The 27,130-nt window shown below is 45.9% G+C and overlaps 2 protein-coding genes across 2 annotated transcripts in view; both read left to right on the top strand.

Annotated features, from left to right (window-relative positions):
• Positions 1-27,130, top strand: part of LOC149451981 (uncharacterized) — a 145,344-nt gene that overhangs the window by 39,073 nt on the left and 79,141 nt on the right. The window lies entirely within an intron of this gene.
• On the top strand, positions 299-26,079 carry LOC149451982 (uncharacterized). The gene is made up of 4 exons (XM_089689933.1): positions 299-621; positions 5,590-5,716; positions 15,814-15,887; positions 23,452-26,079. Exons 1-4 carry the CDS (start codon positions 321-323, stop codon positions 23,784-23,786), a joined length of 837 nt encoding a protein of 278 aa, XP_089546059.1. The 5' UTR covers positions 299-320; the 3' UTR covers positions 23,787-26,079.

Below are 27,130 nucleotides of genomic sequence, written 5' to 3'. Positions count from 1 at the left end.
AGAATTACAGGCCTACAATAAAAAAACAAATTTCCATTGAAATTAATGTACCGCTTTGAGCACAGAAATCCTGACATAATCAGACCGACAGGGAGGTTAAAGAACACATAGCCACATTCTTCTGTTCCTGTTAGATTCCAGGGTGTGGGTTGCTGGACTTAGGTCCCTGCACATTCTTCTGTTCCTGTTAGATTCCAGGGTGTGGGTTGCTGGACTTAGGTCCCTGCACATTCTTCTGCGCAGTTTCACTTCTGATCTCCTGATTTCTGTATTAGAACTCTCCAGAAAACATGGCAGATCTTCAGAGGTCCCTGGAAGAGATGAGAAATTATATCCGCAGCTTCAGCCTGGATACTTTCCCCCATGGTAATCAGGAGTATCAGCGCGTTGTCCTGCAGCTAGTGGGTAATGTCGGGTTTGGGAAGTCAGCCCTGGTCAACTCATGTAAGTGTGTGCTGGATGGCGGAGAATTTGTCATGTATGCTGAAGCAACAGATGGACCGAATGCAGTCACTGCAGAGAGGAGAGCATATGAGCTGACCCCGACCATCTCCATAGCGGACAACAGACCAGTGCTGAGAGTGTATGGAGTGGAGGCGGCAGAAGTGTTCGCCCAGCTTGGTAAGTTTATTTCTTTACCGATCTCCTTTAAGGTCTCACGCACGCAGGACGTCAGAAAAACTCTCCTAGAAGCCGTCCTCTGGCAGCAGAAAAACCGCCTGATACTTGTAAAATTATCTAAGGCTTTTACAAGCGATTAGGCACGTTTACAAGTGTCAAGTGCTTGGGCGGTAACTCATTTTATTGGCCAAAATGATCATTTATTCTGCAGACTGAAATTAATTAACGCTCAAGTGCTAAACGCGACCAACATTTAGACACGTCTAGCTGCATCAAGCGTTTTTTCTGCCAAATCAGATACGTGGCTTCTTCAGGATTTCCACATTACACCACGGAAACATGGCTTCTTCAGGATTTCCACATTACACCACGGAAACATGACTTCTTCAGGATTTCCACATTACACCACGGAAACATGGCTTCTTCAGGATTTCCTTTGGCGTTTTTGGTGAAAATAAAGCGGTGTTGCACTATGGAGGTCTGTTCTTTGTTTTCTCCTATATGCCCTGTATATCTGAGTCCATATTGAGGAGAGTGGTCTGAGAGGAACATTTAACTCTGAGAGGGACTGTATTGGAGTCAGTGGAACAAGTGGAGGCGTTGAAGCCAGGTTGAGATCCTTATATTTTAAAGCTTTGTGGCCCTTATGGGGCGAATCTAGAAGGTGAGGAGGCACTTTAGCTAGTCCAGGGGAGTCACGTCAGAGTGTCACCAGGAGCACATTTGCAGCATGGAATGAAGTTTTGAATCACTGTATATTGAACACCATTTATCATGTGCACAGTTTTTCACGTTATATTGGACTGTTGTGATTTTATTATCTATATATGTATATAATTGTCACCTTGTATACACGAGTGGGATGATCTCATTATTTTCACTTTATCTGGTCAGCCACTAGGTGGCATAACATGAGTTTGTTTTTGGCACGTATTTAATTTAGGCACTATATAAAAGCACTGGTTCCATTTATGTCACATTATTGATTCCTAGGAAATTGAGTGTTTTATTCACATGATTCATTCACATTGGATGTAATATATCATATGTTGTTTAGTATTGATCATTGTATAATTTTTGTTACACTCATAGCTGAGCGCTTCATCACATTTTTTGGGTTTTCATATGTCCCGTGGTATAAGGAATAGGTGATAGCAGCTAGCATTTCAGTTAGATACTCCGTGGAGCGCAGGAGGACCTCTGTCTGTTTGTTCCACCTGGGCAATAAGTCCATCCGTGACATTTCCTGGCTACTAAATATTCCACGCTCAACTGTTAGTGGGATTATAACAAAGTGGAAGCCACTGGGAACAACAGCCACTCAGCCACCAAGTGGTAGGCCACGTCACATGACAGGGCGGGGTCAGCGCATGCTGAAGCGCACAGTGCGCAGAAGCCGCCAGCTGTCTGCAGCGTCAATAGCTAAAGACCTCCAAACTTGGTGTGGCCTTCAGATGAGCCCAACAACAGTGCGTAGAGAGATTCATGGAATGGGTTTCCATGGCCGAGCAGCTGCATCCAAGCCTTCCATCACCAAGTGCAATGCAAATCGTCGGATGCTGTGGTGTAAAGCACGCCGCCACTGGACTCTAGAGCAGTGGAGATGTGTTCTCTGGAGTGACCAATCACGCTTCTCTGTCTGGCAATCCAATGGACATGTCTGGGTCTGGCGGTTGCCAGGAGAACAGTACTTGCCTGACTGCATTGCGCCAAGTGTAAAGTTTGGTGGAGGGGGTATTATGATGTGGGGGTGTTCCTCAGGAGTTGGGCTTGGCCCCCTAGTTCCAGTGAAGAGAACTCTTAAGGCAACATTTTGGACAATTTCATGCTCTCAACTTTGTGGGAGGAGTTTGGGGATGGCCCCTTCCTGTTCCAACATGACTGCCCACCAGTGCACAAAGCAAGGTCCATAAAGACATGGAGGAGCCAGTTTGGGGTGGAGGAACTTGACTGGCCTGCACAGAGTCCTGACCTCAACCCCATAGAACACCTTTGGGATGAATTAGAGCGAAGACTGTGAGCCAGGCCTCCTCCCCCGACATCAGTGCCTGACCTGACAAATGTGCTTCTGGAAGAATGGTCCAACCTTCCCATAGACACCCTCCTAAACCTTGTGGACGGCCTTCCCAGAAGAGTTGAAGCTGTTATAGCTGCAAAGGGCGGGGCCAACTCAATATTGAACCCTACGGACTGTGCGTGTACAGGCAGGCGGGCCAATACTTTGGGAATTATAGTGTGTATATATATGTTTTGCGGTATCAGTTGTATCAGTTTGACAATTAGATGGAGGTTTTTTTTGGAAATTCCTGTGATACTTAGCTCCATCTAGTGGCCAAATGCGTTATATACCTTTTTTAAATTGATGGTTTGCAAACAATAATGACTTTTTCAAACAGCATAGGATAAAGCCCATTGATATTTGTTTTTTTGTTTGTTCTTGCCCCATCCATACCGAACAAATGTGGGGTGAATGGCTATGCAAATTCTTGATAAATCAGCCCCCCCTGCCCTTGTGACCTGAATGTCCCAAAACAGCACCACAAGCGGAAGAACAAGGCTCTGCGATCTGACTGCACACAAGAATGTGCAGCACCCATGAAAGACACAAACAGCAGGAAGACCCCTTCTGCCCTCTACTAATAAAAGTGTCTGTGTCCCTGTTGGGAGGAGAAATGTAGGAAGACCTCTACCTATACTACATGTAAACCCAGTTAGCAAAATCTCATATTCTCTTTAACATGTTCATACCATTTCAAAAGTCATTTTTAATGTTTCTAAATCAATTGTATTCTGTAAAATAATCCCTGGTGATCCTGCCATGAAGTTTCTTGTTCAGGCAGTTCCTGTTTTAGGGTGGCAATGCTCTGTCCCCTCATTGCGCTCCTCCATTGTAACCAGGGTCGGTGCTTGACTATTTTGGGCCTTAGGCAAGACTAACTACTTGCGCCCCCCCCCCCCCAAAAAAAGAACTAAATACATAATTTTAAAAACAGTAGAAAATATTAAATCAACAAAACATGAAACTACTAAATTTCTTTTAATTTGCAAAAATAAGTGCCATAAGATGCCACCAGCACTAATATTTAAATCCGTGTCACGGACGGACTGCAGTGAGAGGAGGATTCACGTTCTGACAGATCCCAGGCTAGAATTCTCCAGGCAATGGGGGAAATAAATCACTGTGACAGCAGACAGCCCAGCCCCCCCACACACAGAGAACACCTAAACTGAGCGATCCCACACAGTGACAGATCCGACACAACACACCACCACCAACACTGACACAGATCAGCAGGCACTAGAAGAGCAGGCTGTGGGAACATGATGATGTCATCACTCACTGACACATTGCACATGTGATGGATGGTGAGCCGGGTCACACTCACATAGACACATGACATCAGAGTCAGCCATTACCTTTCTCCTCAGGCACAGCTCCGCCTCCACTGATGAATGGGAAGAGGGGCTGGAACTCCACAGGGTTCAGCAACCACCAGCCAGCTTGCAGTAAGGGACTGAGTCTGAGAGGAACACTGGAAGGAGCGGCAGCTCAGCTGCTACACTGGCCCCAGACACTCGGTATCTTCCTCCGTCCTTTCTTCCTCCCCTCTGCTGTCCCTCCCCTCAGGTGAAGGATCTTTCATGATGTGGTGGCATCCCACAGAGAAAGAGTGCTGCGTCCAGGTGCCGCTAAGTGGCAGTGCGCCCTAGACGGCTGCCTAGTTTGCCTAGTGGAAGCACCAGCCCAGGGGCGGACTGACAACTCATGGGGCCCCCGGGCAATAGGGGATCATGGGGCCCCTGTGTCCTTGCCCAAACTCAAAAAACCCTATGAATAAGGTACCAGGGGCATCCCATAGGGCCCCCTAATGACCCCGGGCCCTCGGGCAGTGCCCGAGTTTCCAAATAGTCAGTCCACCCCTGCACTGGCCCTGATTGTAACCCTGTCGAATGCGCTTCCGATAGAGATTACAAGTGGCTATTTCAGCACACATTACACAGGTAAGGTCCAATGTTGTCACCATCAGGATATGTGCTCTGATAAATGCCATGCAGTCATTTCTGCAGTGTAAGCAATCAGGAAGTCAGGTATACTGAATGACGCAGAATCTTCTTTTTTTATGCAATTATTCAAGTCAAGATGGACGCCCAAATCTAGCTGGCTTTCCGTCATTTTATTGCACCTTATCATATTCGAAATCCAGGTCAGTTCCAACCACTTCAGCCATCACAGCCCTGATAGCATTTTCTCCGAAACATGTTTCCTCTACTCATCACCTGTGAAAAATGAATTTCAATAAACAGTTTTAATAATAACCTCCAGTGTGACTACTCTGTATATCAATCTCGCCTCCACACCCATCCAAATCTGTCTGGCAGGAGCGCCTTTCTGTGGCTACCAGATAGGCAGCAGATGGGACCCTAACACCATTGCTTTGCCTTCATTGGCCATGTACCCCATTGAAGGACAACACATCCCAGATCATCTCCAGGAATACCAAACTGAAGACTGGTCTAGTACTGTCACAAATACACAGATTTTAGTATCCAATAGGATAACTCCAATGGGATAACCTCCCCAAGATAACTGCCTGGAACCCATAGCAGGGGACAATTATTCCTCAATGGGCTCCTGCCAGCCTGAAATAATGGCACAGTGCCACCTTTAGGTTGGAGGAAATACTGCAGCCTACACCTGCCTTCATGTTTGAATGAATTACTACTATTTGTTTGCACAGCACAACTCTGTTTACAAACAAAGACATGTGATTACCAAATCATAGCCAATACAATGATCACATGATCAGGAACCACCCCAGTGGTTAGTCTGTTCTGGGTCTATCAGTGACAGCACAAGGACTTGTGTGTGCTGCTCAGGATGAAACACAGATTCATGTTCCTCTTGCATAGACTGCACATGCCAAGAAGTCAAACCAAAGTTAATGCTTATTTATATATTTTTTACAGGGAACTTTAGGCCTTTAAATGGGCCAATGAATAAGTATTGGAAATTTTATGATTATATGTCTACGTTGGAAGATACGGACCTGAACCCGAACTATACAGACCTCACTGTTCCTGTATTTGTCTGTAGGTGAGTCCTTGGCGTCTGTATCGATGAGCACTAACCTTCTGTACTTACCCAGCAATGGCATGCAATGGGGTTCATTTACTAAAAGTGCAGAGAGTGTTCTGTTATAAGTGAAGCTGTGGTCACTTCAATCACTCAGTCATAGACAATGTAAAACATGATTTTTATTTCATTATTGCACCCTCCTAGGTAGCTAGTGGAACTAGAATCTAATGTTTAGTTAGAAGGGCTGGGTAGCAGCCCTGGTGTAATAGTTAGTGGGGTCCAATTGTGGTCAGGGCTGAGAGGCTCTGTAGACCAGCTCTTTGGGACCTTCCCCTGACCTAGAGACTTGGAGGAGTCTCTAGAGCTTAGTGGGAGGGGGGTAAGGAGTGTCTGGTCTGCACTCTTGAGGGATCCTGACCAATCTCCAACTTGGCATGGGGCCAGGATAGCCCTTAAGAGTGACTGAGCCTGTTCAGTAGGACAGAGAGTTCAGGTGGAAGATAGACTGAGCAAGAGGAGTGTGGAGCCTGGGAGGGGGTGAGGGGCCTGCCTACAGGCTGCAAAAATTGAATGGAGGAAAACTCAGGATCTCATCAGCCCCCAGAGCGAGGACCACCTGCACAGCAGAGAAGGCGTGGCCCAGCAAAAGGCCTGGTAACAGCCACCAACCCACTAGCTCAGGGGTGGGCAAACTTTTTGACTTGAGGGCCGCAATGGGTTCATATATTGGACCCGGGGGCCGGACTAGCTGCTGGCCGGCCCAGCCACTACCATGCCATCCATAGTAAGTATAGTAATATTCCCCCATAGTAAGCATAGTAATTAATCCCCCATATAGTAATTCATCCCCCATAGTAATTAATCCCCCATATAGTAATTCATCCCCCATAGTAATTCATCCCCCATATAGTAATTCATCCCGCATATAGTAATTCATCCCCCATAGTAATTCATCCCCCATATAGTAATTCATCCCGCATATAGTAATTCATCCCCCATATAGTAATTCATCCCCCATAGTAATTCATCCCCCATATAGTAATTCATCCCCCATATAGTAATTCATCCCCCATAGTAATTCATCCCCCATATAGTAATTCATCCCCCCTATAGTAATTCATCCCCCATAGTAATTAATCCCCCATATAGTAATTCATCCCCCCTATAGTAATTCATCCCCCCTATAGTAATTCATCCCCCATAGTAATTAATCCCCCATATAGTAATTCATCCCCCATATAGTAATTCATCCCCCATATAGTAATTCATCACCCCTATAGTAATTCATCCCCCATATAGTAATTCATCCCCCCTATAGTAATTCATCCCCCATAGTAATTAATCCCCCATATAGTAATTCATCCCCCATATAGTAATTCATCCCCCATAGTAATTCATCCCCCCTATAGTAATTCATCCCCCATATAGTAATTCATCCCCCATAGTAATTCATCCCCCCTATAGTAATTCATCCCCCATATAGTAATTCATCCCCCATAGTAATACATCCCCCATAGTAATTCATCCCCCATATAGTAATTCATCCCCCATATAGTAATTCATCCCCCCTATAGTAATTCATCCCCCATATTAAGTCCCCAAGTCCCCACTGTGTCAATTTACTTACCTTTGCTCCGCGCGTTCCTCTCGCCGTGTTCCCGCTCCGTTCCGGTCTTCAGGGCGGACTGTGAGAGGAGCCTAGCTCCCCTCACGTTCGTCATGCTGCCCCGCCTACACACATCCTGACAGCCAATCACTGGCTATCAGGATGTGAGTGGCAGCGAGACTGGCCAATCATTGCATTTGAGCGTGCTGCCCTGGCTGTTTTTTTTTTGTATCACGCTCTGCGGGCCGTAGTTTGCCCATTGCTGCACTAGCTCATAGACTGAGGACTGAGTGAGTAGACCCACATTCCCTGGGACAGTAAGGGGAGAGAAGCACTCTGGTGGGAAACTGGATTAGCTCCTTACCCAGGACTGTTTCCTTTTAAAGTGACAGGCACTGGACCCCTTCCCATGGATTCCTTCAGACAACTGGATAGAGGAGTATCTGGGCTCTGGGGTGGTACACCAGGAGAGTCCGGCTAGCTCTCAAGAATAATTGTTTGTGTAAAGAGACTTGTAAAACATTCCAGGAAGTTGTCCTTGGGCATCCCATACACCCCTTACCCCATCCAAGTTCAAAATACCTTTATAAAACCTAAAAACAAAGCTCAAGGACTGGTTATTGTCTCCTGCTGTGAAAATGTGTGTAGCCTGGCTGTGCAGGACTATAGGGGGACCCAAATACTCAGCAACTCCTAAGGGGGTAGTGCTACACTTATTTACTGAGATAAATGTGCATTCTCTGTTCCTTACGTAAGTCAAACCCAATGCCCAGTGAGCACCAGAGCTCCCCTTAAAAAAGACCCAGCACCAACGAGGATTGAAAAAAGCGTGGACCAATCTACCCTATCAAGAAAAAAATCTTTATTCAAGCAGAAAAAAATAAAAACATTTCATACAGCAGCTACTGCATACCATTGTGTCACCCCTCCCCCCCCCCCCCCCCCCCCGGCCCTGGGGATCTGCAGGCCGTACCTCCTAGTATTGAGGAATGGCGATGTGCACAGCAAAAAGTATGTTTAGTTTCCTTCATTAAGTAAATCATTTTGTTTCCTCATATTCATTATGTTAAAAGGATTCATTTTCAGAATTTGTTTTGTATATTTGCATTCATTTCTCCTAATCAATTCGTAATTTTCAGAAGTGATTTCAGATTTATTTAAATTATGTCATTTGAAAAATTACCCTGTTGCCCTCCAGAAGATTTGCCCCCCTTCCTGACCAGTCCATTTTTTGCCATACGGCACTACATTACTTTAATTGACAATTGCGCGGTCATGCATTGCTGCAGCCAAATGAAATGTATGTCATTTTATTCCCACAAATAGAGCTTTCTTTTGGTGGTATTTGATTGCCTGTGCGTTTTTTATTTTTTGCGATATAAACAAAAAAAAGACCAACAATTTTGACAAAAAAACAATATTTTTGACTTTTTGCTATAAAACATATCCAATAAAAAAAATGTAAAAATCAAATTTCGTTATGAATTTAGGCCAAAATGTATTCTTCTACAATCCCAATATGTGTAATTTAATTGATATACAGTCAGGTCCATAAATATTGGGACATGGACACAATTCTAACATTTTTGGCTCTATACACCACCACAATGGATTTGAAATGAAACTAACAAGATGTGCTTTAACTGCAGACTGTCAGCTTTAATTTGAGGGTATTTACATCCAAATCAGGTGAACGGTGTAGGAATTACAACAGTTTGCATATGTACCTCCCACTTGTTAAGGGACCAAAAGTAATGGGACACTTGGCTTCTCAGCTGTTCCATGGCCAGGTGTGTGTTATTCCCTCATTATCCCAATTACAATGAGCAGATAAAAGGTCCAGTACTTCTGTTATAGGGTGGGGGGGAACCAGTTAAACAGCCTGGAATAGCTGGTTTTCGAGGAGCGGGCGGCAGCAGCATCTGTCACAAATATGACTCGCCTGCTGTCAGCAAAATCTAAACAAAAGAAGAGCTGGCATTAGAAGATTAAAAAAACAGCTACTTATTAATATCAGGCCCTTCAGGTCTGGTATGGATTTCAAGGGGGACCCCACGCTCCCAGAACATGGTGTAGGGTTCCCCCCAAAATCCTTTCCAGACACTCATCCAAGCATGCAGGCCAGGAAGGAAGGAGAGATGAGCGAGCTCCCCTCCTCCCTTCCTGAACCATGCCAAGCAAATGCTCTCAAAAAGGGGGGGTTGCTTTGGAGGAGGGGGGCTCCACTCCAAAGCACCTTGCCCTCATGTTGATAAGTACAAGGACCTCTTCCCCACAACCCTGGCCCTTAGGTTGTGGAGATGTGAGGGGGTAGCTTATCGAAATCTGGAAGGACCCTTTAACAAGGGGGCTCCCAGATCCCGGCCCGCCTGCCGTACAGGACTGGTCCTGTCCATAGACACTCTCCAAGTGACAACTACTACTCCCCTGCCGGTACGTAAGCATGGGGGTGTAGTCATTGTCTTTTTCTATTTAGTTTTCACGTTTTTGGTGAATGAGTAGGGGTACTATGTACTCCATAGTCATTCACATGGGTAGGAGGAAGGATCTGAGGGCCCCCTTGTTAAAGGGGGCTTTCAGATTCCAATAAATTACCCCCCCCCCGTACCCCCACAACCATTGGGCCAGGTTTGTGGGGAAGAAGTCTTTGTCCTCATCACCATGGGGACAAGGTGCTTTGGGGGTGCCCTCCTCCCCCAAAGCACCCCCCCATGTTGAGGGTATGTGGCCTGGCATGATTCAGATGGGGGGGGCACTTGCCCCTCTTTCCCCTTTATTGGCCTGCCAGGCTAGAGGATATGATAAGGGCCTGGTTTGGATTTGGAGGAACCCCACACATTTTTTTTAATTTTTCTAATGCCGACTCTTCCTTTGTTTACATTCTGCTGCCAGTGGGGAACCACAGTTGTTAAGGATGCCGCAGTTCCCTCTTCTAAACAACTAGCTATTCAATTTGCAACATTTTTCTTTAGATGCTTTACACATCCGAATGAAACAAATTCATTTTGTTATTTTGTTATAATTTGTTTCAGATTTGTTGTATTTAGTTACTATTGTTATCAGGGGATTCTGATACATCTGAATCTCTGAATAACAAGAAACTCAACCGAATTTCAATTCATAACGAAATGAACCGCACATGTCTGTTAGGGAACAGGGTCAGTATTAATAATCATGGGGCAACATAGAGCTTACCTGATAGCACCCCCCCCCCCATACTATTCATTCAGTGCTGTGCACAGGTCAAAATTGCATTAACAGCAGAAGGGTCTTACATCTTGAGCCTATGTGCAGAAGCCAGGAATATATAATGTACAGAGTGCAAGGGGGGCAGCAGTAGGTAGTTCACAGAGTTCAGGTGTGTGCAATGTGCATAATGCAGGCGTCAAAAGTATGTAACATACTGCGTGCAGGGGGTCAGATATATGTAATATACCTAGTGCAGGGGGTCAGATATATGTAATATACCTAGTGCAGGGGTCAGATATATGTAATATACCTAGTGCAGGGGTCAGATATATGTAATATACCTAGTGCAGGGGTCAGATATATGTAATATACCTAGTGCAGGGGTCAGATATATGTAATATACCTAGTGCAGGGGTCAGATATATGTAATATACCTAGTGCAGGGGGTCAGATATATGTAATATACCTAGTGCAGGGGGTCAGATATATGTAATATACCTAGTGCAGGGGGTCAGATATATGTAATATACCTAGTGCAGGGGTCAGATATATGTAATATACCTAGTGCAGGGGGTCAGATATATGTAATATACCTAGTGCAGGGGGTCAGATATATGTAATATACCTAGTGCAGGGGTCAGATATATGTAATATACCTAGTGCAGGGGGTCATATATATGTAATATACCTAGTGCAGGGGTCAGATATATGTAACATACTGCGTGCAGGGGGTCAGATATATGTAATATACCTAGTGCAGGGGTCAGATATATGTAATATACCTAGTGCAGGGGTCAGATATATGTAATATACCTAGTGCAGGGGTAAGATATATGTAATATACCTAGTGCAGGGGGTCAGATATATGTAATATACCTAGTGCAGGGGGTCAGATATATGTAATATACCTAGTGCAGGGGTCAGATATATGTAATATACCTAGTGCAGGGGTCAGATATATGTAATATACCTAGTGCAGGGGTCAGATATATGTAATATACCTAGTGCAGGGGGTCAGATATATGTAATATACCTAGTGCAGGGGGTCAGATATATGTAATATACCTAGTGCAGGGGGTCAGATATATGTAATATACCTAGTGCAGGGGGTCAGATATATGTAATATACCTAGTGCAGGGGGTCAGATATATGTAATATACCTAGTGCAGGGGTCAGATATATGTAACATACTGCGTGCAGGGGGTCAGATATATGTAATATACCTAGTGCAGGGGTCAGATATATGTAATATACCTAGTGCAGGGGGTCAGATATATGTAATATACCTAGTGCAGGGGTCAGATATATGTAATATACCTAGTGCAGGGGTCAGATATATGTAATATACCTAGTGCAGGGGTCAGATATATGTAATATACCTAGTGCAGGGGTAAGATATATGTAATATACCTAGTGCAGGGGGTCAGATATATGTAATATACCTAGTGCAGGGGGTCAGATATATGTAATATACCTAGTGCAGGGGTCAGATATATGTAATATACCTAGTGCAGGGGTCAGATATATGTAATATACCTAGTGCAGGGGTCAGATATATGTAATATACCTAGTGCAGGGGGTCAGATATATGTAATATACCTAGTGCAGGGGGTCAGATATATGTAATATACCTAGTGCAGGGGTCAGATATATGTAATATACCTAGTGCAGGGGTCAGATATATGTAACATACTGCGTGCAGGGGTCAGATATATGTAACATACTGCGTGCAGGGGGTCAGATATATGTAATATACCTAGTGCAGGGGGTCAGATATATGTAATATACCTAGTGCAGGGGTCAGATATATGTAATATACCTAGTGCAGGGGTCAGATATATGTAATATACCTAGTGCAGGGGTCAGATATATGTAATATACCTAGTGCAGGGGTAAGATATATGTAATATACCTAGTGCAGGGGGTCAGATATATGTAATATACCTAGTGCAGGGGGTCAGATATATGTAATATACCTAGTGCAGGGGTCAGATATATGTAATATACCTAGTGCAGGGGGTCAGATATATGTAATATACCTAGTGCAGGGGTCAGATATATGTAATATACCTAGTGCAGGGGGTCAGATATATGTAATATACCTAGTGCAGGGGTCAGATATATGTAATATACCTAGTGCAGGGGGTCAGATATATGTAATATACCTAGTGCAGGGGTCAGATATATGTAATATACCTAGTGCAGGGGGTCAGATATATGTAATATACCTAGTGCAGGGGTCAGATATATGTAATATACCTAGTGCAGGGGTCAGATATATGTAATATACCTAGTGCAGGGGTCAGATATATGTAATATACCTAGTGCAGGGGTCAGATATATGTAATATACCTAGTGCAGGGGTCAGATATATGTAATATACCTAGTGCAGGGGTCAGATATATGTAATATACCTAGTGCAGGGGGTCAGATATATGTAATATACCTAGTGCAGGGGTCAGATATATGTAATATACCTAGTGCAGGGGTCAGATATATGTAATATACCTAGTGCAGGGGTCAGATATATGTAATATACCTAGTGCAGGGGTCAGATATATGTAATATACCTAGTGCAGGGTCAGGAGTAAAAATAATGTACAGAGTGCAGGGGTCAAGATTGTAACGTACAGAGTGCAGGGGTCAAGATTGTAACGTACAGAGTGCAGGGGTCACGTGTATGTAATGTAAATCATGCAGAGGGCAGGAGTATGTAACATACAGGCTGCAGGGATCAGTTGTATGTAATGTACAGAGCACAGGGGTCAGGTGTTTGTATTGTAAATAGTGTCAAGAGTATGTAACATACTGAGTGCAGGGGGTCAGATATATGTAATGTACTCGGTGTAGGGGCAGGAGTAAATGTAATGTACGGAGTGCAGGGGTCAAGAATAAAATGTACAGAGTATAGGAGTCAGGTGTGTGCAATGTAAATCATGCAAAGGTTAGGAGTTTGTAACATACAGGCTGCAGGGGCAATTGTATGTATTGTACAGAGCACAGGGATCAGGTGTGTGTAATGTACAGAGCACAGGTGTCAGTTGTATGTAATGTACATAGTTCAGGGGTCAGGAGTATGCAACATACTAAGTGCAGGGGGTCAGATATATGTAATGCACTTATTGCAGGAGTCAAGAGTAAAAATAATGTACAGAGTGCATGGGTCAAGAATGTAATGTACAGAATGCAGGAATCAGGTGTGTGTAATGTAAATTGTGCAGGGGTCAGGAGTATGTAACATACAAGGTGCATGGGTCAGTTGTATGAAACATAGAGAGCACAGGGGTCAGTTGTATGTAATGTACATAGTGCAGGGGTCAGGAGAAAACACAATGGAAAGCATGCAGGCGTGTGTAATGTACATAGTGCAGGGGATAGGCGTATGTAACATACAGAGTGTAGATGTCAGATGTTTGTAATGTACAAAGTTCAGGGGCCAGAATTATATGTACATCCCAGCACAAAGCACACCCTACCTCACCATTATTTCAACACCACCGCCTTTTACACGGCACAGCCATACAACCTATACACACAAACACACACGCACACATACAGTACACACGCTATACACACAAATACCCCGTCATTGCTGGTGACATTGCTAACTGTCCCACCAGCTCTTTTAGCTGTTGCTGCCAGCTGGAAAGTGGTGGTGGTGCTGAAGAAGAACAGCATACAGGGGCGGACTGACAACTCATGGGGCCCCCAGGCAATAGGGGATCATGGGGCCCCTGTGTCCTTGCCCAAACTCAAAAAAGCCTATGAAAAAGGTACCAGGGGCATCTCATGGGCCCCCTACTGACCCCAGGGGATCATGGGGCCCCTGTGTCCTTGCCCAAACTCAAAAAAGCCTATGAAAAAGGTACCAGGGGCATCTCATGGGGCCCCCTACTGACCCTGGGCCCTCGGGCAGTGCCCGAGTTTCCAAATGGTCAGTCCGCCCCTGGCAGCATGACAGGCTGTGGCTCAACCTGCAGACGGCTGGGCAGTGATCACAGGGCAAAAGCAGAAGCTGGAGAATCAGAAAGGCTACGGGAACGTGGACATCACAGTCACCCAGACAAGAACCATGAAAGTGTGAGGAGGGTTCCTCAAAAAAAGAAGGTTAAAAAAATGTCTGATTGTTAGAGAAGAGGGGGGGCATAAGAGTGAAATTGTGGGTGGAATTAAGTGGGTGGGGGGAGTGAAGGTCTGCTTTAAATAGCCCTCTCTCTGTCGCAGAGTCCCTTCAATTCAGCAGGGGGCCCAGAGGCACAGAGGGGACTCTCCAATCACCTTTGGTTGCAAGCGGACTAATAATTTTTAGGTGTAGGTTGAGTAACGATCCTTGCAGTGGCTCCCAATAACTACATTTAAAGTTCCAGCCTGCCCTGGTGGATTAATATAGAGGAATGGGTTGGACCTTGAATTTAATTGTTGGGAGCCATGGCACCAGAAAATTATTAGAGTCCCATTTCTGCCTTGGAGCCCCCTGCTGAACTAATGAGGTCTGGGCCTGATACAGGAGGGCTGGCTCTATCCACCCTATAAGCAGCCCCGTGGGGGAACACAGGACCATCCTCCTATGTTGTAGTGTTAGGACAATGAGCAACACTTCACTGGGCCCAAGAGCCATCACTTGCCAGCTCAGGGTTCTGCAGCTTGGACCTCCAAATTCCTAAGAAGGCTTTCATTTTCTGAGCAAGTTTAAATCTACGTAAGAATCTTATGGGAGCCAGAAGTGGATCCAAATAACAGAAGAGCGAGGCAGAGGTAAAAGCACAAGACACTTGGCATTGTATGAAGTCAGGATGAGGCCTCCAATCATGGAGATGTCTACTCACCCCAAAAGCATAATTTAGAACATGCCTATAGACTTTTTTTTACTCTCCCCTAAGGATTACAGTTACCAAGGAGATGGATGGTTCCTTGATACACTGTATGTATCTGTACATGTATTATACACCCTAATGTAAAATCCTTCCTAACACTAAGCTACTGGTGTTCTACCAATGAAGAAGGTTCTTCCTATCATATTTAGGTACGATCTCTGAAACTGGCCTCCTATCAGTCATCTATTTTTATATTATATATTAGATTATAAAGGAACCAATATCAATCAATAAAAAGAATGTTTTAGTCATTTTTATTTTTTGAGCTGCCCCTCCTGCTGCCCTAGACAGTGGCCTACAAGTGCTATTATAGGAAATACAGCCCTGGTCTTTTAATAGGCTTCTTGCATTATCAGCAGCACACTATATCATTCAAACGTCTATCTATGTGCCGTATTGTCTCAATTACCTGTACTTATATCTTTTTTTCTCATTTTATCTGCAGAGGTGGATGTCAGTTCTGCATCCATGACCAACAGGAGATGAAAACATTTCTGAAAGAGTGCAGAATGATGACAGGTGAGATTTACACAAGAAATCCCAGCCAGAGGGTTTAATATATCAGTTACGAGATGATCTGTCCACCAAGCCAGGGGTGTCACTGGTGGCCCTCCAGCTGTTGTAGAACTACAAGTCCCATGAGGCATTGCAAAACTGACAGTTACAAGCATGACTTCCAAAGGCAGAGGCATGATGGGACTTGTAGTTCACCAACAGCTGGAGGGCCACAGTTGCCCACCCCTGCACTAATCTGAAAAATTGTAATTTGCCATAATGAGGATTATTGTCAGTAACAGGAGTTACAAGAGCTGAAAATAACTGCCATAGAGATGAACAGGAATCCATCGTTATGGGGGGGGGGGGACTTGCTTCCACTCAGATTATTAGGATACTTGAAAAATGACAGAAATACCTCCAGTCCCTGGTAGATTGAGATATCCAGGAAGGAGTGCTGGGCATTCACATGGACTATCTGCTAGTTTGTAGCTACGTTAAGACCATTCTCTTCCACTCTATCCCTTGCCCTTGTTGTAGAGGTCTTTGTGCTTCATTGTGATACCTCCATCTTCATCATTGGTATCTTGCTGTATTCCACTTGCATTGTGGGATTTTATTTTCCACCTTTTGATATTGCAGTTTGCTTATGATTTGTATACTCCTTCAAAAAATGTAGTAAATGAACTGAAAAAACAGAAAAAAAATGACAGAATTGGGCATCAATAGGGGATCACTGGAAACTAAAGTACAGTATTAGAGCAGAACCCAGAACACATACCTATGTACCTGTCAATAAATTTATGTAAAACAACAGCACAGTGGCTAAATGGTTTGCACTTCTGCCTGGCAGTACTGGGGTCATTGGTTAGAATCATAACCACGGCACCACCTGCATGGAGTTTGCATGTTCTCCCTGTGCCTGTGTGGGTTTCCTCTGGGTACTCTGGTTTCCTCCCACACTCCAAAGACATGCTGGTAGGTTAATTGGCTCCTGTCTAAATTGTCCCTAATATGTGTATGTATGAATGTAAGTTAGGGACCTTAGATTGCACACCCCTTGAGGGTTAGGGACTGATGTGAATGTACAATATATATGTAAAGCGCTGCGTACATTGATGGCGCTATATAAGTACATAAAATAAATAAATATAAATCCTAGTGCTCCTCAATATCACACATTGTCCTTCACTTGATAAGGTGCAGCCCTCCACAGATCGGGGAATCTAGATACTGTCAAGAAAAAATACAAGATGGCGCGCTCTCCTCGTCATGATAACAGATTTATTAAAAGATACGTCACAAATGGATACTCACAAGCAAACCATAAACACAGATAAAGAGCCGATCTCTCAGTCCCAGACAATGGAGTCCTGTCCCAACCACTGCCTGGTTGGAATAACTGACGCGTTTCGGGAGGACTCCCTTCCTTAATGCTGAACCAACCAAAGGTGCCGATTGCCCATATATACTGTAGAGGAGGTAACACAAAAAAGCCATCACCACACCCCCCTTCATGTGGAAATGACAAGGGAGGGCCCACCAGGGACTGCCCCAGTTGGTGAACTGCCCGGATAAAAACTGTGGATCAGTCTCTGAATGGCAGCAAATAGACATGTAGCATGTTGTAAACGATATGCAATTGCCGTGATGTAATATGTAATTCGTATAAATGCATCCAACAAGACTATACAGCAGAAACATTACTGCAAAATGAAGAATATAGAATTCCTCCTAGAAATGTCATCAAATGATGATGGTGGCAGCTTACTGATGTGTGGAAATGTGCTAGATGGGCTGGAGAAAGGATTGCCACCTGAGGACACATGGCGGCACCTGGAACGCAAGCCAATCTAATGCCACCAGCCAGCGCACCGGAAATGCGCCATCACTAGTGCTCATGTGTGCTCCTCATGTCAGGTGGAAGCGCACGCGCCCTGGCATGCCAAACCGAGGGTAGTTGGTTGTGGATGACACACCAGAAGTGCGTCATCGCTGTCGCACATGCGCATCTGCCAAGGACGGAAGCTCACCAGCACTACATGCGGAAGCAGAGGTGGACTGACCATTTGGAAACTCAGGCACTGCCCGAGGGCCCGGGGTCAGTAGGGGGCCCCATGAGATGTTCCTGGTACCTTTTTCATAGGCTTTTTTGAGTTTGGGTGGGCAAGGACACAGGGGCTCCGGAATCCCCGAATGCCCGGGGGCTCCATGAGTTGTCAGTCTGCCCCTGGGCAGAAGTGATGCCTGATGTGACCTGCCAGAGAGGAATGGCTAGGATGTACTGTAGCTACAAAGGACAGGAAAAATAGGGGAGGGGGTGGGGAGGAACCACATGCAATTCAACCAGACATGCAGCATTGGCATAAAACCCAGGGGTAGTACTGTACATGAAATGCATGACGTACCTGTCACTCTGGGGAAAACGTAGCAACTTTTAGGTGGGGTGCCACGTGGTGTGGAGGCAATAATTCACACAAGCAGCTGCAATTGAGAACTTGTATTGAAGTAATGTAGTAATGATTCACAACAAAGCCGGTGGGAAGTCTACCCAGCCCGGTGCGCTCACAATTTCCAGCCACGTGGACTAAGCAGATTCCAGCCGGACTGACAGCATCTGTTGAGAGGGGAGAAAATGAGGCCTGGCTGTCTATTACCCAACCAGGAAAGGTGTCCAGAAGAGTTGCAACCCTATACTTTCCCTCCTCATCAGGAACCTCTCCCTACCGCTACTATTGTCCCTAACAGATGGGTACCTTTCGCTACTCTGCCAACACCACAAATATATGCCAAGGCTGGGAGCCAAAGCCTTAAATAGGCTCTGCCTGACCCAAGATGGCTGCTTGAGTCACATGGGGTGGCAGCATCCAATTGGATTGCTTCCCCAGTGACCCAGGAAACCATAGAGGAACCATGTTGCTCCTGACTTCCTCTCCAGCTACAGTGCTGCTGTGGAATAGCACCACCTGCAGGAAAGAAAGTAAACTGCACCTTCCTACAATCTCAGAAAAAGGAAGAAAACAATGTAGAAAGCCTAACAGGGTATACCATGTATAGGAATGTAAAGAGGTGCAATTCACTTACATGAGCCCTGATGTTCACACTTGATAAACTTTTATAAAATGAACTGTATTTTCTCCAGGGTAGATATACCCTCCGAGGCCAGCAGTGGGGGGACAGATTCATGGGAAGCCGGACTGTAGGGGATCGAGGAGGTTGTTGTCGTTGAGTTGAGAGCATAGGAGGGTGTAGACTAGGCGCTCGAGGAGTTTGGATGTAAATGGGAGCAGGGAGATGGGTCTGAGGTTGTTCGGGTCATTGGGGTCCAGGGAGGGCTTTTTAAGTATGGGGATGATTTGTGCATGTTTCAGAGGGGAGGGGAAAGTGCCGGAGGAGAGGGAGAGATTAAAGATGTGGGTGAGGGAGCGTAGGATCATATGAAAAATATTGATCTTGAATCGATCATACGATAATTATTATTATTAAACAGTATTTATATAGAGCTAAAAGGTTTGCTCAGCGCTGTACATTATAGTGGGGGACAGAACATGAGACAATACATTAACAAAACAAAACACGAGGGGGTCAAGGGCCCTGCTCCTTGGAGCTTACAATCTAGGAGGGAGGGGATAGTGGTACAGAAGGAAGTGGCTGTGGGGGATGGAGTGGTAGGAGGAGTGGAGGAGATCGGCAGTTAGGTGAGGGTGGGGTAGGCTTCCCTGAAGAGATGGGTTTTCAGGGTGCGCCTAAAAGGTGAGGAGGGTAGGTGACAGTCTGATGGATTGGGGTAGTGAGTTCCAGAGGATAAGGGAAGTCCTGGAGAAGTCCTGCAGTCGGGCGTGGGAGGCGGAGATCAGGGAGCTAGAAAGTAGGAGGTCTTGTGAGGAGCGAAGATTACGGGTTGGGTGGTATTTGGGTATCAGGTCGGTGAGGTAGTTTGGGGCAGCATTATGAATGGCTTTGTATGTCAGTGTTAGTAGTTTGAATTTAATGTGTTGGGCAATCAGCAGCCAGTGGAGGGAATGACAGAGGGGGGTGGAGGACACTGAGTGGAGACCAGTGGAGGGAATGACAGAGGGGGGTGGCAGAAGCGGAGCGGATGGTAAGGTGGATGAGTCTGGCCGCTGAGTTCAGGATAGACTGAAGCGGGGATAGTCTGTGATGAGGCCGGTGAGAAGGGAATTACAGTAGTCCAGACGGGAGATAATAAGGGAGTGAATGAGTTGTTTAGTAGTGTCTGGGGTTAGGAACGAACGTATTTTGGAGATGTTGGTTGCGGGGGTGGAGCCTGCATGAGTTTGCCAACGATTGGACATGGGGTTGGAAGGACAGGTTTGAGTCTAGAGTGACACCTAGGACTTTGGCTTGTGGGGTGGGACTGATGGTGGTGTTGTTGGTCATGATGGAGAGGGTGAGGGGGGCAGGAGCTGGGGGGAAAATCAGGAGCTCGGTTTTGGAAAGGTTCAATTTGAGGAAATGGAGCGACATCCAGTCTGATATGTCGTTCAGTAGGTGGGTGATACAGGCGGAGACTGAAGGGGTGAGGCGAGGGGTGGAGAGGTAAATTTGCGTGTCATCGGCGTAGAGGTGATAGTTGAAGCCGTGGGAGTGTATCAGTTTGCCAAGGGAGGAGGTGCAGATGGAGAAGAGAAGGGGCCCGAGGACCGAGCATTAGGGACCCCAACAGAGAGGAGGAGAGAGGGGGAGGTGGTAGCGTTATAGGTTGGGATAGATAGGAGGAGAGCCAGGAGAGGGCGGAGTCTCTGATGCCGAGGGAGTGTAGTTTGTTAAGGAGGAGGGGGTGGTCGACTGTGTTGAAGGCCGCGGGAAGGTCGAGGAGTAGGAGCACTGAGTAGTGGCCATTAGCTTTGGCGGTTAGCAGGTCATTAATGATTTTGAGGATGGCGGTTTCGGTGGAGTCAGAAGCCAGACTGTAGTGGATCGAGGAGGTTGTTGTCAGTGAGGTGGGAGCTTAGGTGATTGTAGACTAAGCGCTCAAGGAGCTTGGAAGTAAATGGCAGCAGGGAGATGGGTCTAAGGTTGTTCAGGTCGGTAGGGTCCAGGGAGGGTTTTTTGAGTATGGGGGTGATGTACGCGTGCTTTAGGGGGGAGGGGAATGCGCCAGTAGAGAGAGATTAAAGATGTGGGTGAGGGAGCGTAGGATGGAGGAGGAGGGTGCCCGGAGGAGTTGTGTGGGAACAGGGTCAAGGGGGCAGGTGGTGTGGTGGGCTTCAGAGAAGACCTTAGTGACCTCCTCAGTGGTAGCAAGGCTGAAGGAGCGGAGTGTTGGGGAGGTTATAGTATGCGGGACGTTAGGTGTGGTGGGGGGTAGGGTGGTTGCGAGGTCAGAGGAGGGGAGAGTTGGTGGGGTTATGGTGGGAGGGAGGCTAGGTGGGAAGGTAGGTTGAGCATTGGAGATGTCCTTACGGATTGCGTTGATCTTATTTTGGAAGTGATTGGCAATCTCATGGGCGGTGAGTGAGGTACTGGGTGGGGGTGGGGGGGGGAGAGAGTAGAGAGTTGAAAGTGGAGAAGAGCCGGCGGGGACAGGTGGAGAGGGTGTTGATGAGGGTTATGAAGTAGGCTTGTTTGGTGGCATGGAGGGAGGAGGTGTAGGTGAGGAAGGTGGATTTGTAGAGGGAGAACGCTCGAGGGGATTTAGTTTTGCAGCATAATCGCTCCAGCGTGCGACTGCGTCGTTTAAGATTTTTAGTGTGGTTGTTCTGCCAGGGTTGAAGCGGTCGGGGTCTAATGCTACGTGTGGTTAGGGGTGCTAAGGAATCTAAGGCAGCTGACAGCGAGTCGTTGTACGCAGTAGTGGCCAGGTCAGGGCATGACAATGGAAGGATACTGTCGTACAGACGGTCAGCTGCAGAGTGGAGAGGGGCCGGGTTCAGGTTGCGGAGGTTATGGCTATCTGCTATCTGCTCGTTAGTACACAGCTTTCGAGAGCTGATCACGGCAGTTCATCTGAATTATCCGAAGGGACAAACACAAACATTTTTCTCGTATGATCTGGTATTTTCATTTAATCAGTACAGTAATTATTTGAAAATACAGTACAAATACATTACATCACTTCCAAAGTTGTATTTTGTTGTACGAGAATTTTCATAAAATTTAATTTAATTTTCAATAGAGAGACTAGCATGCAAAAAAAATTAAAAAACAACAATCATTCATCCGATATTCCCATCGTGTGTACGAGGCTTTACTCCCCCACACACTTGAAAAAATGATATCTGCATAACTCCTGCAGTCTATGTCCAGGCAAGTGGTGTCTTGAGTCCTTCTTCTCCTCGGATGGCGAGGTTGGGTGGTCTTTATTCTTGGACAGCTCTGTGCTCACATCTTGTAATGATACAAACACAACCCAGTCCAGGAGTATTGTGAGCCTGGACTATGTCAGGTCCATAATGGACTGGGCTCAAAGAAAGTCAGTTGGACAGTGCTGAGTATTCTGCAACCTGGAAGAGGATCAATGCTGAAATGTAGAGTGGGGAGTCTGGGTGGACAGTGCTGAGGAAATGAAGTATATTGCAACAGGGTTACCTTCACCATATTTTCTATAAAACACAATTATAGTACTTTTATAAGAGTGGAAAATCACAGAATAAAATTAGCATTTTGGAAAAGTTCTGCACTACGTTTGTTTCCAGAGTGAAGAGCAAATTTTGGTTATTATAATGTTAATGAAATCTTGACTGTTTCACTGTGCGCATCAGGATTGAAGCTGCAGGGGTCGCAGGGGTCACAGTTGTGACCTGGCCCCATGCTGCAGGGGTCTGTGTGGGCCCCATGTATGCCTGGATAGGAGGAGCAGCAGGGCAGCTGCATAGAGAGAAATCCATTTCTTCATATTCTCCTTGCAGCTGCTGAATGCCTGCGAGAGGGAGAGGAGGAAAGGTGAACATTCAATGGCTGCAGGAGGAACATGAAGAGCTTCCTTCTGCTGCCCCCTCTCCCCCATTCTCTTTTCCACCCCCTCCATCCCCAGTGGTGGCAGGGCTCTGAGCTGAGAGCCCAGAGCCAGCACTGACAGTTCCCCCCTCCCCTTCCATGAGAGAGGAGAGAGAGATGATTCTGCTCTTCCTCCCACCCCTCCTCCTGTGTCTGCCCTGCCCACACTTCCCAGTAGTCTTGTGCTTCAGAGAAGGACATGTGTGGGTGGGAAGTTTGAAGACCAGAAGAGGAATGGTGCAGCCTGCCAGTCCATCCATCCATTCCACCCCTCCCTGCTCTATCCTGCCTCCCAGTAAGTACTCTAATGTAAGGGAGGCTCTGTGGACATCTTTCTTTCCTTCTTTCCTTCCTTCCTCCCTTTGTTTCTTCCCCCAGAGCGGTAACTCTAGTGCAGCTGGACAGCAATTGTCATTTCTGCACCCAGCACTGACCTGGCAAAAGTAGGTGGAGCATGTGCAAGCACCACCAGGCCTGGGACCTAATCCTGGCACCTAATCCTGGCACCTAATCCTGGCACTAGTTCTGAGCAGCTGTTTTTTAGAATTTTGGTTGAACTTGAAGGATGTGTTTTTTAAACGTGACTATGTACATTTGTAACATCTATCTGCTTCTTCGTGTGTCTTAGGCTTTACTCCTATTGTAGTCATCACTTGCAAAGCAAGTCAGGCTACTTCTGAAGTGGAGATGTTCAGAGAGATGGGAGCCGAGCAAATCATATCGATGGAGAATTATACCACAGAAGATAAGCAGAGGACCCAGCAGAAGGACATTGACATACTGACATTTCTCTACAGCACTCTGCAAAATGTCGCCTATTATATGTCCCACCAACATGATATGAGGAGAAAGCGACTGGAGAGGAAGAAGTATCTCCTAAAGTTTATGCATGATGTGGAGGTTGAGAAGAAGGTGGATGAGGCAGTGTTAATGGCAGGAAAAAACAGACCCCAAAGGCGTTAAAGCAGTAGAAAACCGCAGCTTAAAAAAAAAAAAAAAAAAATCCTCTTCAAGGCAATGGTATAAGTTATGTTAGAACAAAGCCCTCCAACGGTGCGCTGTCACCACTGCCAGGGTTTCCATCTTCACCCGGTCTTCCTTCCAGGTTCGTGAGCTCCGGCCATCTGACTGGCCGAGAAGCACACGCGTGTGGAAGTAACGGGCCACGGCACATCTCTGTGAAGGAACGGGATGGGTATGCCATTCCTGCAGAGCGCATGTGCCAGCTGCCAAGAAGAGCGAATATTTTCTAAACAGTTCATGTTTAGGAAATATTCATTTTACCTACAGGCAGGGGCGGACTGACCATTTGGAGGGCCCGGGGTCAGTAGGGGGCCCCATGAGATGCCCCTGGTACCTTTTTAATAGGCTTTTTTGAGTTTGGGCAAGGACACAGGGGCCCCATGATCCCCTATTGCCCGGGGGCCCCATGAGTTGTCAGTTTGCCCCTGCCTACAGGTAAGTCTTATTATAAGTTTCCCTATAGGTAAAAATCACAAGCGGACGTTACTAGCGCTTTAAACTCTGCTATGACAGTGGAATCCTACACTGTCCATTCTGATCCTCCTAGATGGAGGAACCCATGGTTGATGTATGCATTCTCTACATTGTATCCATAGGTGGTGGGTAACTCTATTTCCTCAGGTCCACTAGCAGTATAAAACAAAATTGTGCTTCCACCATGAACAAGTGCTCCAACCAACATATACCGCACTCACCAGATTCTGGTGAAATACACGCCTTCTAGAAATTTTAGGGATCCTAGACCCTTCTTTACAGCCTCCAGAACTCCACTCCACCACGAGACCTTTTCTCCACCAACAACATGGACCTGCACAGGACCCCATTATTATTATTATCATACAGGATTTGTAGAGCTCCAGTTTACGCAGCACTTTACAATATAAAGGGGAACCGTACAATTCCAATACAGTCCAATACAGAAGGAATAGGAGGTCCCAGCTCATGGAGCTTACAATCTAAAGGAAGGGGGAGGGGATACAAAAGGCAGTAGCTGCGGGGGATGATCTGGTGGAGGTGATTCAGTGCAGTTCTTAGGTGGAGGTGGGGTAGGCTTCCCTGAATAAGTGAGTTTTCAAAGTCCAGCTAGAGGCAGACAGGGTGGAAGCAGACCGGACATACTGGGGTAGGGAGTTCCAGAGGATGGGAGAGGTTCTGGAGAAGTCCTGGAGGCAAGCGTGGGAGGAGGTGACAAGAGAGCTAGAGAGCAAAGCTTTCCCGTGTGAATGGGCCCTTCTACAGTACAGTAAAGGATGAAAGTGCCACTATATAGCGAGTTCAATGAATGTTTATCTTGACAACACGAGGATAAAGCCAACGCATTTCGGGGGCCACCTCTGGTGCCCTCATCCTTTACATACTGCTCTTTTTTTTCTCCAGGGACCCTCAAGGATATCCTGGTTGACAGAGGACTGCCTTTTTTTTGCCCATCCTTGGGTCCGGTGCTTCCTCATATTAGGTCTGATGAAATGGAACCCCTCAGTATTCCCCATTCAAAGAAAACTGTTCAGATCATCAAAAATAATTCACAAATTGTAAACCGTTCTGAGATTCCACTACAGGTTTTCCTTCTATAGAGTTTTTACTGAGCACAAGGTTCCTGTCTTTGTTGAATGTGTCAGAACCCGACTTTAATGTAACGTTTGCATGTAACATGTTTGCTGTTCCATGTTTTACGTGCTGATATTACACGCGGTGGTCTGTAGTTTTCTGATTCTAGTGGCCCTTTATCAATCATTTGCCTTCCTTGCCAAGCAGTTGTAGATAGACATCACAAAAGTCTATCAACGCAGGACAACCATTGGTGGCATGATCTGCGTATATAATGGTGGCATCCGTGTACATAATAAATCACAAACTATACACACAGACAATGGCTTCAACATTTTAGATGCTTCTACCCAATGGAAGCTGGCCATGGATTCAGAGGAATAATTGATGGAATTAGGGCTGAATTCAAGTCTATGTGCTGCACACTCCTGGTCTAGGCTTTCCACACGCTGGAGGCCCTGTCCTGGTCAACAGTTAGCTTTCTATTCACATGTAACCTTTTATTTGTCTTTATGCTTTTACAAGTTATCAATGAAGCTGCACACTTTTCAGAAATATTTTTACATTTTCCAATTGTGGGAAAAAAATATAATCATTTTCATGCATATACAGAATATAAATATGTAACAGTTTTGTGTATCCATTTATCACATACAGCCATTAAATGAAATGTGATTGAAAGCTGTCAGAGATTGTGAGTGTCTTGTGTACTGCAAAGGGAATTGTTTGCCTTTCATATAAGTAACATCTGAACCAATGATCGTTTCAGCTGTATGTAAGAGGGGATCTCTCCTCACCGACCAACATTGTATGGATGGTTCAGCTACTCATGTGAGGAGCATTCTTCCCACTGACCACCAATGTAAGAGACATTCTTCCCACTGACCCCCAATGTAAGAGACATTCTTCCCACTGACCCCAATGTAAGGGACATTCTTCCCACTGATCACCAATGTAAGGGACATTCTTCCCACTGACCACCACTGTAAGAGACATTCTTCCCACTGACCCCCAATGTAAGAGACATTCTTCCCACTGACCACCAATGTAAGAGACATTCTTCCCACTGACCACCACTGTAAGAGACATTCTTCTCACTGACCCCCAATGTAAGGGACATTCCTCCCACTGACCCCCAATGTAAGGGACATTCTTCCCACTGATCCCCAATGTAAGGGACATTCTTCCCACTGATCACCAATGTAAGGAGCATTCTTCCCACTGACCACCAATGTAAGGGACATTCTTCCCACTGATCACCAATGTAAGGGACATTCTTCCCACTGACCCCCAATGTAAGGGACATTCTTCCCACTGACAACCAATGTAAGGAGCATTCTTCCCACTGACCACCAATGTAAGGGACATTCTTCCCACTGACCACCAATGTAAGGGACATTCTTGACACTGACCACCAATGTAAGACGCATTCTTTCCACTGACCACCAACGTAAGGGACATTCTTCCCACTGACCCCCAATGTAAGGGACATTCTTCCCACTGACCACCAATGTAAGGAACATTCTTCCCACTGACCACCAATGTAAGGGACATTCTTCCCACTGACCCCCAATGTAAGGGACATTCTTCCCACTGATCACCAATGTAAGGGGCATTCTTCCCACTGACCACCAATGTAAGGGACATTCTTCCCACTGACCACCAATGTAAGGGACATTCTTCCCACTGACCACCAATGTAAGGGACATTCTTCCCACTGACCACCAATGTAAGGG

Source organism: Staurois parvus, unplaced genomic scaffold (genome assembly GCF_062004578.1).
Source record: "Staurois parvus isolate SC_StPar_1 unplaced genomic scaffold, SC_StPar_1.0 ptg000503l, whole genome shotgun sequence".
Lineage (NCBI taxonomy): Eukaryota > Metazoa > Chordata > Amphibia > Anura > Ranidae > Staurois > Staurois parvus.
Note: the sequence above shows the minus strand (reverse complement) of the source record. Positions and strands in the feature narration are given on the sequence as shown.

What these genes read in the sequence shown, in the direction of transcription:
- LOC149451982 (XM_089689933.1), top strand. Translation starts at nt 321, where the DNA reads ATGAGAAATTATATCCGCAGCTTCAGCCTGGATACTTTCCCCCATGGT. An exon ending in AGAAGTGTTCGCCCAGCTTG is followed by an intron (nt 622 to 5,589) that starts GTAAGTTTATTT and finishes TATTTTTTACAG; the next exon opens with GGAACTTTAGGCCTTTAAAT. An exon ending in GTTCCTGTATTTGTCTGTAG is followed by an intron (nt 5,717 to 15,813) that starts GTGAGTCCTTGG and finishes TTTTATCTGCAG; the next exon opens with AGGTGGATGTCAGTTCTGCA.